The following is a 13,812-nucleotide window of genomic DNA, read 5'->3' as shown; positions in this document are numbered from 1 at the left end:
AGAAAGAAAAAGAGGGCCAGAGGAGATAGCGTAATGGTTAAACAAAGAGACTCTCATGCCTGAGGCTCCCAAATCCCAGATTCAATCCCCTGTACCACCATAAACCAGAGCTGAGCAGTGCTTTGGGAAAGAAAGAAAGGAAGGAAGGAAGGAAGGAAGGAAGGAAGGAAGGAAGGAAGGAAGGGAGGGAGAGAGAGAGAGAGAGAGAGAGAAAGAAGGAAAGAAAGAAAGAAAGAAAGAAAGGAAGGAAGGAAGGAAGGAAGAAAGAAAGAAAGAAAGAAAGAAAGAAAGAAAGAAAGAAAGAAAGAAAGAAAGAAAGAAAGAAAAAGGGAGTCGGGCAGTAGCTCAGAGAGTTAAGCACACTTGGCGCAAAGCGCAAAAACCAGCATAAGGATCCTGGTTCCAGCCCCAGGCTCCCCACCTGCAGGGAAGTCGCTTCACAAGCAGTGAAGTGGTGAAACAGGTCTGCAGGTGTCTATCTTTCTCTCCCCCTCTCTGTCTTCCCCCCCTCTCCATTTCTCTCTGTCCTATCCAACAACAACGACACCAATAACAACAACAACTACAACAATAAAGCAACAAGAGCAACAAAAGGGAATAAATAAATATCAAGAAAGAAAGAAAGGAAGGAAGGAAGGAAGGAAGGAAGGAAGGAAGGAAGGAAGGAAGGAAGGAAGGAGGAAAAGAAAGACTAGGGGTGGCAAGGACCTAGGTTCAAGCCCCTGGTCCCCACCTGCAGGGGAAAAGCTTCACACGTGGTGAAGTAGGGCTGCAGGTGTCTGTCTCTTTCCCTCTCTACCTTCCCCCTTTCCTCTCAGTTTCTGTCTCTATCCTATAATAAATAAAAATCTAATTTAAGAAAGAAAGAAAAGAGAGGAAAGAGAAGAAAAAGAGAACTGGCATATCCGTGCTCTGGTTGTGCCAGAAGTAGAATCTCTGGCCTCAGGGCAGGCCATCCTGTGAGCTACCCACTGAGATACCTCTCCCACCCCCACCACTGTCACAATAGCTTTTTTTAAAATTCACTTTATTGGGAGAAATTATGTATAAGACAATTGTTGCCACATGTGTACAGTTTTTATCTTCTTATAATAATTCTTAGCACATCACATGCTCCAACTTGTCATCTTCTACCCCTTCTAGCCCCTTCCTGCCTCCCTTTTTTAGTCCTTGGATCTATTGCAATAGACTATATAAGCTTTATATAAAGTTTCACCTTATATTTTACCCTTTCTCTTTAAAACAAGTCTTTTAAATAATCTCCTCTGATCATAAAAGGGTATAGTATGTGTCAAAAATCAGCCTCTAATGAGCACCGGAAATGAATTTAGTAATTCCTATATTACAAGATTACTCTGAGGACTAAGTAATTGAAGACACACCTGGAAAAATAGCTTACCTGGATAGAGTGCCTGCTCTGTCATATGTGCAGTGCAGATTTGAGTCTGACCCCCACTGCTCTGGAAGAAACTTTAGTGCTGTGATATCTTTCCCTCTCTCCCTCTGTTTGTTCTCTGTTTCTATCTCTCTATCTGGAAAAAGTCAGCCTGGAGTGGTAAAGCCTCAACAATGATAAAAAGAAAGAAAGGAAGGAAGGAAGAAAGAAGAAAAGAGAGAAGAAGACAATAGATTTGGGTTTGTTTTGTTTTGTTTTTACATGGGGAAACAGAGCTACACATAAACAACTAAAAGTGAATACATTATTTTAACTAGTTTTACCATTGTTTAATGATTATTTCATTCGCTATTGAAGTTTTCCTATACTACCTCCTTAGGACTCCTGAGTTCACAGTTTGAAAATCCACTGAATTTAGGCACATAATAATACTCTCTGAGCACTATCTAGATTATTAATAACTCCTCAATTAAGTTTGGTTTCTTTTTCTTCTAACATCATCTTATGAAATGTAAGCAAAAAGTGCTTTTTTCCAGAAGAACCCTTAAAAGTGAAGATGTTTAAGTAGGCCCTTGCTTCCATAAATCCTCACTTGGGATTGCCCTCTGCCCTTTTCGGCTTTTCTTTGAGGTAAGTAAACGTAAGATGATGTTGACTTCCTGTTTTGTCTTAGTTAACAGCCCTCTAGAGGTGAAGCTGAAGGTAGGCTCCAGTCCTTGCTTTCACTTCAGACACAAGGTGACACAAGGTGGTCCTTTGCTGTGCCCTTCTACCCATCGCAGACAGTGACCTTGGAAAAGCACCCATGTAGCATATATTTGTCCTTACCAATCACAGCCCTGGTTGTCCCTTTCATCTCTTGCTCTACATTCATTCAAATCCTTTTTTTTTTTTATTCTACCCTACATTTTGTTTGAATTTTTATTTGGAATTATCATTTCTTATTTCTTCAAGTTTGATGTCTTGAATGCTTGTTTTTCAGTGATCAGGAACCTCCCTATTCAATGATTACTTTGCATGAAATGGCAGAAACAGGTAATTTCAAAGCTTTTTTTTTTTTAATATTCCCTAGTGAATTGATAATTATGAGAAACTGTAATTATTTTATTTTATTTACTTTATTTTAATGAGTGATACAGAAAGACTAGAGCCCTGCTTAGCTCTGGCTGAGAGTGATGCTAGGGATTGAACTTAGAATGTCAGAACCTCAGGCATGAAAGTCTTTTGTAGAACCATAATGCTGTCTCCCCAACCCAAACATGCCTACTTTAAAATGAAGATTTCCAAAAATACTTAATACACATGACAAAGAAAAAAATTCAGTGGTCCAGGGGTGGCACAATGATAAAGTATTGGACTCTCAAGCATGAGGTCCTGTGTTCAATCCCTGGCAGCACATGTACCATAGTGATGTCTGGTTCTTTCTTTCTTTCTCTCTCTCTCTCATCTGTCTCATTAATAAATAAATAAAATCTTTTTAAAAAGAAAAGAAAAAAGCTCGTAGCCTATGGAATTTTCACTGCATAAGAGTAATTAATAAGCACTATATATTGCATCATGACCATAAAACTGTATCTTTCAGTAATGATTTTTACCTCATTGAAAGTATGAAAATTATTTTGGTGTTGACAGCCAGATCTTTGACATAATTCTTGTAGAATGTGGAACATAATTTTTGTCCCTCAGTTTCCTAAGTGCCATTTTGAAAACAACCAATTGCTTTGGGTACTTAATCTTCTCAGTTCAATCTTGTGTTGTAAATAAAATGCTGAAAACTATTTTAATCACAATCTGAGACCAGAGGAACACAGCTTGAATTTCTTCCAGATAAAGATTCTCCAAAATCTCCATAACAGCTACCAATTGGTGATTATTACCATGCCAAAAAATAGTTGCCTCAAAACTGCAGGGTGAAGGCCAAAAGTGTTTCTATTTTTATATGAGGTCATCTTGTATGATGTATTAAGTTATGCATTTCCACATTTTTAAAATAGTGACTTGATACAATCTTTTTTTCTTAGATGAAGGATGGTTGGACGTTGTCCAGTCTTTAATTAGAGTTATTCCATTGGAAGATCCATTGGGACCAGCTGTTATAACATTATTACTAGATGAATGTCCATTGCCCACTAAAGTAAGTTAGTACTTACCTTTCTTTTAAATTTTTTAAATTTATTTATTGTCCATTTTATTGCCTTTGTTTTTTTTTTATTATTGTTGCAGTTATTGTTGTTATTGATGTCATCGTTGTTAGATAGGACAGAGAGAAATGGAGAGAGGAGGGGAAGACAGAGAGGGGGAGAGAAAGATAGACATCTGCAGACCTGTTTTACTGCCTGTGAAGCGACTCCTCTGCAGGTGGGGAGCCGGGGGCTCGAACCGGGTCCCTTACACTGGTCCTTGTGCTTCGTGCCACTGGCGCTTAATCCACTGCACTACCACCTGACTCCCAGTACTTATCTTTTTATGAAACTCATCTTTACTTAAGCACAGGGTGTATGACAACAAAGCACATTTGATGTTATGCATTTCCTTGTTACACATTTGGAATCTGTTTTATTATTACTAAATGCTACATTCATATATCAGTAAGCTTTACCTTATGTTCTTTTTTTCCTTTCATTTCTCTCTCTCTTTTTTTTCTTTGTCTCTAGAGTTATTGCTAGGGCTTGGTGCCTGTACTACGAATCCACTGCTCCTGGAGGCTATTTTTTTCCCTTTTGTTGCCTTTGTTGTTGTTATTATTATTATTATTGCTGTTGTTGGATAGAACAGAGAGAAATCAACAGAGGGGGAGAGAAAGATAGACACCTACAGACCTGCTTTTCACCATTTGTGAAGTGACCCCTCTGCAGTTGGGTAGCCGGGGCCTCGAACTGGGATTCTTAACTCTGGTCCTTGCACTTTTCGCCATGTACACTTAACTCTCTGCCCAGTCCCCTTTTTTTTCAGATCACTGATCAGTTCTGGCTTATGGTGTTGTAGGGGATTGAAACTGGGACTTGGGAGCCTCAGGCATGAGAATCTATTTACATAACGATTATGCTATTATAGTTTATGTTCTTTTCATATCAAAATTGAAAGCATTTCTATCTGAAATGGCAGTCAGTTGCTGAGCTGATTTTCTTACCTTTAATCAATTTCCTCAAAACAAATTGTAAAAATACTTTCCACTGGATAAAAAATCTGTATTGAAAGCATTTTTGAGTCTTACATTGATATAAGTAGTCTTGATTATTCCCAATTTGAGCCCCTTGCAGGAGGGTCGCTTCACAAGTGGTGAAGCAGGTCTACAGGTGTCTTTCTCTCCTATTTTGTCTTCCCTTCCTCTCTGTATTTCTCTGTCTTATCCAACAACAGAAATAACAACAATGACAACAGTATGGAAAATAATGGCCTCTGGAAACAGTGGATTTGTAATGCTGACATTGAGACCCAGTGACAACCCTGGAGGAAAAAAAAAAAAAAAGAAGGAAAAAAAAAACAATGCTTTTTCCTTCAGTATCCCTAGATTCTTGTTACTGGTCATATATTGACATTTGAGGAGGTTGCTATTTTAATGATTTAAGAGTATACAGCATATATTTGATATATTTTGAATGAAATTTAGCAAATGAGAAAACATTGTTGATTAAAAATGTTTCCCACCTCTGCTGCAAATTAAGCCAACCGTGCTGCCCTCCCCACAACCCCCAGTGTACAATGGCTACAATATATATATTTCCCATCAATAATGATATTATTGGATATATTATATCACTTTTGTATGGTTATTATGATTTGGCATCTGGTTATATCTTTAGTGCCAAAGAATTACCTTGAGAGAAAAGCTAAGTAGTATATTTATCAAACCCACTTGTACATTTTTGCTTTTAGGATGCACTCCAGAAATTGACTGAAATTCTCAATTTAAATGGAGAAGTAGCTTGCCAGGACTCAGGTCATCCTGCCAAACACAGGAACACATCTGCAGTCCTAGGTTGCTTGGCTGAGAAACTAGCAGGTAACTCTGGGAAGCTCCATAAAAGAAGATCTTATATCATTTGGCATTAAAAGAAAATTAAACTGCAAGTCTTTGATCAAACCTACTATATCAGAAATAAGTATCTCAAAAAAAAAAAAAAAAAAAAAGAAGACCAGTTTTTGCTTAAAAGACCAGTTTAGCTTTGAAGATTTTCAGGGGAAAATTGAAAAAAAAAAATTTTTTTACTTGTACTTGCTTTAAAGTGAGAGATAAGGTTACATTCAGTACAACAAAGACAATGTATATATATACCTACTATACTGCTCTACACACCACACTCTATAAAGTTGAACTAGATAATGGAGATATGCTAGGTAGGTGAAGTTTAAGAAAAATAGCTTCAAAATAGATCAGTTCCTGAGAAGCAGGCATTTAACATGCTTATGAACATTACCATTTTTGGAAAGTTAATATCAAAATGCAGGCGGGTACTGTAACTAGTTGTCATGTGCATTGTAAGAAATAATGAATTAGGGGGCCGGGTTACCACCTCCTAGTACAGCAGGTTAAGCGCATATGGTGTGAAGTGCATGGACTGGTATAAGGATGGTAGTTCGAGCCCTGGCCCCCCACCTGCAGTGGAATCGCCTCATAACTGGACAAGCAGGTGTCTGTCTTCCCCTCCTCTTTTGATTTCTATCTGTCCTATCCAACAACAACAACAGCAATAGCATCAATAACAAAAATAACAACAACCAGGGCAACAAAAATGGAAAAAAATGGCCTCCAGGAGCAGTAAATGTGTAGGGCAGGCACCGAGCCCCAGCGATAACCCTGGAGGCAAAAAAAAAAAAAAAAGAAAGAATGAATTTGATATCATAGCAAATGGATACTGGTTCCAGTTTTGCCATGTTCTCTCCCAGCAGTTTCACTTTGTGCCCATAATTGCTTAACTGGGAAAGAGAATTATACTATCATTACCTCAAACCTAGGGGCTTAACCAACCAAAGGTCATGTCTGTTAGAATACTTTGTGTTTTAATTTAAAATAATGTAGCATTTTTATTTTATCCAGTATTTATTGTGTTTATCTAGGTCCTGCAAGTATAGGTTTGCTTAGCCCAGGAATACTGGAATATTTGTTACAGTGTCTGGTAAGTAAAGCATCAAACTGGTCATTCTTAGTCATCTAGAATTATGCATTTTTCTAAAACTGCCAGCTTAACCACTGGCACAGAGCTTGGAATCAAATGTAATTTTACTTGCAGGTACTTCCTGAGTATTTATCTATTCCCTCCTGCATTTAAAGAAAACAAAAAGGTAGACTAAGAATTTATATAAGAAAAAAGCAGCTGAGTTGGTATGGTTTTAAAATTAGTCAAAAGATGGCTGCTATAATTGACTTTTGGGTATATGCCCCTAGTCTGCAAAATAGTAGTAGGAACCTCCAAAGTGAAAGCAAAATTGCTTAGTATTGTAAGCCAGGAAGACCAGTGGGTCAAATTTCCAGTGTATAATTCTTTCCCTGCCCTCACTTCTACTTCTCTTAAAGTGTTGTTATTGAATACTTGAGTATTGCCTGTGGTTTGCTGAGGCAGTACCTTTAGATCTTTCACACTGCTGAGCTTCAGTCCTGACTGGTCTGTATGTTTAAATATTATTTTTTGCAGATCTAGTGAATAAGGATCTTTTTCAAAACTCTGATCTAAAAGACCTCATTTAAATATATATGTATATATGATACGTGTTTAAAACATTTGATACAATGTAGGTATTATGGTGATACAGAAGTAGTTTAACAGTCCTTTGGTTTAAGGAGTTTATCGGTACCAGGGAGATAGCTTGGCCCATTGGAGCTCAGAACTTGCATACATGAGTTATCAGAAGCTATGGATTCAATTCCTAGCGCTACCTTATGCCAGAACTGAGCAGCACTCTGGTCTCTGTTTCTTTCATACTCTCATAATAAATATATCTTTCTTTTTCTCTTTTTTTCTTCACTGCTCAGCTCTGGCTTATGGTGGTACTGGGGGTGGAACCTGGGACCTTGGAACCGCAGACATGAAAGCCTCTTTACATATTCATTCTACTATCTCCCAAACCCCAAAAATACTTCCTTTAAAAATAAGAAGTTTACAGGTTAGTCAAGAATAAAACTATGCAGACCACATAATTGACCTCCATTGTATGATAGGATGTGATGAAAAGCAAATTACTTTTTGCAGAGTAAATGCTATAAGAGTTCTGAGAAGATATTTGGGATGTAGGAGGTATTGTAAATCCTGGGAGAATCATGAAAATCAGGCTTCTGAGGAAGGAGGGACCTCAGCTGGATCCCTTCATAGGGTGGTTAACACCTGGTTGTGCACACAGGATGGGAAAAATGGGTTTCTTGGCTAAAGGCTCATCACTGACAAGTCCAGAAAGAGAAATAGTCATGTATCAGGCCTATCACAGAAAACTATCTAATCAAAAAGGCAGTCTTAGAGATAGTAAGACATAGATTAAGTCACCAAGGGAGAAGGGGGGATAAGGTTCTGAAAAGCCTGGCAGAAAGATTGAGTGGCTATAGCAAGAAGAAAGATACTAAACATGCTTTTTGCAGCATGGAATAATGGTGGTCCTATAGGCTTTGCAGACCCTAGTTGGACACCAGGGAAGTGAACAGGAACCACTGAATATTCTTAAATTCATTTGCAGGATTCTAACATAGCTGTAGGAAGGAATGACTATGAGAAGAGGAGATATGTAGCAGACAGACTTTTCTGTAAATGTGAACAAATCTGACAGAAACCTTTATGTTCCACCTATCATTAGCATTTGTGGAATTCATTTCTGAAAACAGAACCTTTGTAGTACTGAGTGCACAACCTGGATAGTTCCACTTAAAGAATAATTCTGAAAGAGTGAAGACTAAGCTGTCATTTTATAATTTCAAAACTTGGTAATGATTTGCGGTTCCTTTTAAGATTTTGATATGGAGTCTTTTTTTTAGCTACAATTCTAAGTTTCTGTTTGATTTGCTTAGATGAATTTAAGAAGCAACATTATTTTATTTAACACAGTCCTAATATAGTGATACCAAGTAAAATAAAACAGCAATATAATTTAGAGACTTTATCTTGATTCTTTATTTCTAACTATTAGCAAATGGGTAATTAAAGACTTGGTTAAGTAAAATCTTTCTCAAAAAAAAAAAACTAGCACATATTGGGCAGGAAGAGAAAATTGATAACTTACTGTCTCTGCAGGGGAATGATTTTTTTGTTTTTGTTTTTTTGTTTTTTGTTTTTTATCTGTTATTGTCTTTCAGAAGTTACAGTCCCACCCCACAGTCATGCTTTTTGCACTTATCGCACTGGAAAAGTTTGCACAGACAAGTAGGTATAGTGACTTCTTGCACTAATGATCTTCTCTGTCAGTTGTTAAAAATCTAATTTTTCTTAATTACCAGATAAGCTTACACTTTGAACCCCATCAAAGCATGCATACATTCTGTTTTTTGTCTATGTAGACACTTCAAGGCTAGATTTAATAGACAAAGGCAAAGATTTTCTCACCTAAGAATCAAAACTTGGTGACCATAGCTACCCACTTTTTATAACTAAACATTTAGAGATGAGATTGCTACTTTCTAGAAAATAGAGTTCTGGGCTACATCATTATTCTAGTCTCCAAATACTCTGTCTATCCTCACTTTTTATCACCAGTAATCTGTCCAACAAGTCATCTTATTCTTATAGTGTTAATTCGAAGTTTATGTCTTTCCATACAGGTGAAAATAAATTGACTATCTCTGAATCCAGTATTAGTGATAGACTTGTCACATTGGAGTCCTGGGCTGATGATCCTGATTATCTGAAACGTCAAGTTGGGTTCTGTGCTCAGTGGAGCTTAGACAATCTCTGTAAGTGGAAGTAGTCTTCTATTAAAATGCCTGTTCCCATTTCTTTGATAGGATAATTTTTTAATGATAAGTATAAGTTTTTCCTTATAGAATCCTCTGATAGATTAGAAATAGTCTCCCAGAAAAGTATTCTAAGGACCTTACTATCAAAAATTTTATTGAATGCTTCTTAATTCTAGCACCCTTCTGTTCAAAGATCTTGTACTATGCTCTTTTTCCTGCAGCATCAAGGTCAAAATCACATTGTACCATCAAATAAACTCTACCTAATACAAATGTAACTCTATCCTACAAACAAGTCTCAATCATTCCTACGTTTGTACTCACTCCTTTGGGAGTTCTGTCTTTATTCCTCTCCTTATCCCAACTTAGCTATTCAAGTCTTAAGTCTTACATTCACTATGAAGGTTGGCCCTTGACTTTTTTTTTAACCTCAAGGACTGCTAAAATTGAAATTATATGGGGACTGGACAGTAGCGCAGCAGGTTCAACACACATGGCGCAAAGTGCAAGGACTGGCGGACTGACATAGGGATCCAAGTTCAAGCCCTCCTGCTCCCCACTTGCAGGGGGGTGGCTTCACAAGCGGTAAAGCAGGTCTGTAGGTGTCCATCTTTATCTCCCCCTCTCTGTCTTCCCCCTCCTCTCTTGATTTCTCTCTGTCCTGTCCAATAGCAACAACAATAAAAAACAAGGGCAACAAAGTGGGGAAAAGGTCTCCAGGAGCAGTGGATCCCCAGCAGTGACCCTGGAGGCAAAAAAAATTAAAAATTAAAATTATACCATTTCCATATCACCTTTACAGTTAGCACTATGCTAAAAGCACATATAAACATGTAATTCATGACTTTTTTTTTTTTAATTTATAAAAAGGGAACACTGACAAAAACCGTAGGATAAGAGGGATACAACCAAACAGTTCCCACCACCATTACTCCATATCCTCTCCCCTGATAGTTCTCCTATTCTTTATCCCTCTGGGAGTATGGACCCAGGGTTATTGTGGGATGCAGAAGGTGGAAGGTCTGGTTTCTGTAATTGCTTCCCCGCTGAACATGGGCGTTGACAGGTGGATCCATACTCCCAGCCTGTCTCTCTCTTTCCCTAGTGGGCCAGGGCTCTAGGGAAGTGAGGCTCCAGGACACACTGGTGCATTGACTGCCCAGGGAACTCCGGTTGGCATCATGTTAGCATCTGGAACCTGGTGGCTGAAAGAAGAGTTAACACATGAAGCTAAATTGTTGATAATCATGAACTTAAAGGCTGTAATATTACAGATGAAGATTTGGGGTTCTCCATTTTGTAGATAGTTAGTAGGTCTATTTTAGTTATATTCCAAAAGGCCCATGACTATACTAGTTTTTTTTTTTTTTTTTTTTCCTGAGCCTGACATCTGATATGCAGCTGGACCCAAGTTATTTTCTGGGGAGATGATGTTATGGCTGAAAAAAGGGCTAGAAAGATGGATCAGGGAAGAGAGTAGCTCCCAAATATGGGAAAGGTGTATAATATTGTTGACTGTAAACCCCATAAATTTTATCTGAGACCCATATTCTGCTTAGGAGCCTGTGTGAATTCATGGCTTCTGTCCTAATATTGTGGGGAATTGCTTAGTGCAGGACCTATGTAGTGTCACTTTAAGAAGAATTCTGAAAGAATATCTGGAATTTGGTGAATTTAAAATATTACAGAGAATAGAAGTATAAACCTAGCAGTCCTTCTTTTTCTAGTGTTTGTCTGATTAATCTTTATATAGTTGTATACCAGCAAAGCAAAGTTTTAGGTTTCCCCCACCAAGAGTACCTCTGCTTCTTAACTAAAATGACAGGTAGCTGTTTCCCTATGCTAGGCGGTCTTAGAAACATTCTCACTTTCTCTTTTGCAGTTTTAAAGGAAGGTAGGCAACTTACCTATGAGAAAGTGAACTTGAATAGCATCAGGGCCATGCTGAATAGCAATGATGTCAGCGAATACCTGAAGATCTCACCTCATGGCTTGGAGGTAAAGCTTCCATAGATGAACCATGCAGGAGGTTGGAGCTGGGAGTTGGTTGGTTGGTTGGTTGGTTGGTTGGTTGGTTGGTTGGTTGGTTGGTTGGTTGGTTGACGGGGTGGTAGGGGTAGTGGGTGATTCTTTTTCATTTTCATACCCTGATTCTCAAGAACTGCAATTTATTTTAGCATAGCTGCAAGTTTATTATATATTCCAAGAATGGTTAGAGGTAAAAAGGGTGTAGAGGACGTTTACTCCTTTATAACCCACTTGGTGCTATGCCAGTAGTAAGCACTATGGTAATTATTGACTATTTGATTTAAACATATCTGTTTTTAGTCTTTTCTGTTTTATTCAACTAACGGTTAAAACTAGTATTCCCAAAAGAGGCTCTTCCTTGTTTTTGTTTGTTGGTTTTGTTCTTGTTTTTACCAGAGTACTACTCAACTCTGGCTATCAAAGTACTACTCAACTCTGGCTACCAAAGTACTACTCAACTCTGGCATATGGTGGTGCTGGGTTTGAGCCTGGGACCTTTGGTGCCTCAGGCTTGAAAGTCTTTTTGCATAACCATTATACTATCTCTTTAGCTCTATTCCTTTTTATAATCCATGTGCAGCCTACTAGGATTAGTGCCTCCCCTTCTTCTTCTATGTATGTTGAAATTATTACTGATTTCATGGTGAAAGTTTATGAAAGATCAATTTGTGTTGAGGCAAGTAAGGTAAATCACCAGACATGTGAAGACTGAAGAACTACCTGAAGAATAACTGCAGACAGCTCTGTTACGTACCCCATTCATACTTTCAGCATTCTTCTCTATCAATAACAAGTATGGGTTAAGCATATATATATATGCATTGTAAAGGATTCAACTATGAGAATGAGCAAAGCCCAATGAATACTTTAAAAAAGGAAGCCAGTAGTCTTCACTAATTCTTACTGCAGTTACCTTTGAGAACATTTTTTTTAAAGATTTTATTTATGAGAAAGATAGGAGGAGAGAGAAAGAACCAGACATCACTCTGGCACATGTGCTTCCAGGGATTGAACTCGGGACTTCATGCTTGAGAGTCCAAAGCCCTATCACTGCGCCCCCTCCCAGACCACATCTTTGAGGGCATTTAAACTAAGCACCTCTCCTGTTAGAACTTCTTAGAATTAAAACTGTAAAATTGGGAGTCGGGCGGTAGCGCAGCAGGTTAAGCACAGATGGCACAAAGTGCAAGCGTCAGCATAAGAATCCCGGTTTGAGCCCCCAGCTCCCCACCTGCAGGGGAGTTGCTTCACAAGCGGTGAAGCAGGTTTGCAGGGCAAGTGTCTTTCTCCTGCCCTCTCTGTCTTCCCCTCCTCTCTCCATTTCTCTCTGTCCTATCCAACAACAACATCAATAACTCCAAGAATAAAACAAGGGCAACAAAAGGGAATAAATACTAAAAAAAAAAAAAAAAAAAAAAAAAACTAAAATCGTCAGGGTGTGCTTCACTCTCTCACTGAGGAGACACAGGAGGAAACAGCAGTTCACCAGAAGCTTCAATAAAAAGAAAAAGACATCCAGCCTTCTAAGCCATCCACTGTCTTTGGTGATGTCAGACGTTGATAATGGGCTGTCATGCTTTGGTTTTGTCAGGCTCGCTGTGATGCCTCCTCTTTTGAAAGTGTACGCTGTACCTTCTGTGTGGATGCAGGGGTGTGGTACTATGAAGTAACAGTGGTTACCTCTGGCGTCATGCAGATTGGCTGGGCCACAAGAGACAGCAAATTTCTCAACCATGTGAGTACCATGGAGAAATGGGCATATAATGATAGCAGTAGATTTTATTTGCTTGGTTTCCTGTTTTATTTCTGATGAGTAGAAATTGCTTATTATTCAAATAGATTTATATAGTAGTCATTTCTTGGGCACCAAATCTCTGACATTGCAGAAATAAAATGAAATCCCTTTTTTTTTCCCTTTGATTTCTAGGTTCACATTAATTTTCTACTTAGAAGTTGGGTATGTCCTTTGACTTGGCAGACTCATCTTTGGCCCCAGTCATAACTTTGATTCCATTTATTTATTTATTTATTAGATAAACGTAGCCGGAAATCAAGAGGGAAGGTGGTGATAGAGAGGGAGAGAGACACCTGAGCACTGCTTCACCACTCATGAAGCTTTCCCCCTGCAGGTGGGGACTAATGGCTTGAACCTAGGTCACTGAGCACTGTAACATGTACTCAGCCAGTTGCGCCACCACCACCCGACCCTGATTTGGTTTTTTTTTTTTATTAAGCCCATTAATGATTTTTACCTTATATTCATGTCTTAAGAAGTTTAAAAAGGTGAGCTAGGCAGTGACCCAGAATTAAGTGCACATGGTGGAAAGTGCACGGACCACCATCAGGATCCCAGTTTGAGCCCCCGGGTTCCCACCTGCAGGGGGTTCACTTCACAGGCGGTGAATCAGGTCTTCAGGTGTCTATTTTTCTCTCCCCCTCTCTGTCTTCCTCCTCTCTCGATTTCTCTCTGTCCTATCCAACAACAACGACAGCAATAATAAGAACAATGATGATA

At 38.5% G+C, this 13,812-nt stretch overlaps 1 protein-coding gene across 3 annotated transcripts in view; it reads left to right on the top strand.

Moving 5' to 3' along the window:
• RSPRY1 (ring finger and SPRY domain containing 1) overlaps positions 1 to 13,812 on the top strand; it is a 58,955-nt gene that overhangs the window by 23,530 nt on the left and 21,613 nt on the right. For all 3 annotated transcript variants that reach the window (XM_060185504.1, XM_060185502.1, XM_060185503.1), the window contains 8 exons: positions 2,379 to 2,431; positions 3,418 to 3,530; positions 5,273 to 5,399; positions 6,455 to 6,513; positions 8,673 to 8,739; positions 9,135 to 9,266; positions 11,152 to 11,267; positions 12,889 to 13,032. In XM_060185504.1, coding sequence (XP_060041487.1) covers positions 2,379 to 2,431; positions 3,418 to 3,530; positions 5,273 to 5,399; positions 6,455 to 6,513; positions 8,673 to 8,739; positions 9,135 to 9,266; positions 11,152 to 11,267; positions 12,889 to 13,032 — 811 coding nt within the window. The remainder of the gene's footprint in view (positions 1 to 2,378; positions 2,432 to 3,417; positions 3,531 to 5,272; positions 5,400 to 6,454; positions 6,514 to 8,672; positions 8,740 to 9,134; positions 9,267 to 11,151; positions 11,268 to 12,888; positions 13,033 to 13,812) is intronic.

This window comes from Erinaceus europaeus, chromosome 2, assembly GCF_950295315.1.
Source record: "Erinaceus europaeus chromosome 2, mEriEur2.1, whole genome shotgun sequence".
Taxonomy (NCBI): domain Eukaryota; kingdom Metazoa; phylum Chordata; class Mammalia; order Eulipotyphla; family Erinaceidae; genus Erinaceus; species Erinaceus europaeus.
Note: the sequence above shows the minus strand (reverse complement) of the source record. Positions and strands in the feature narration are given on the sequence as shown.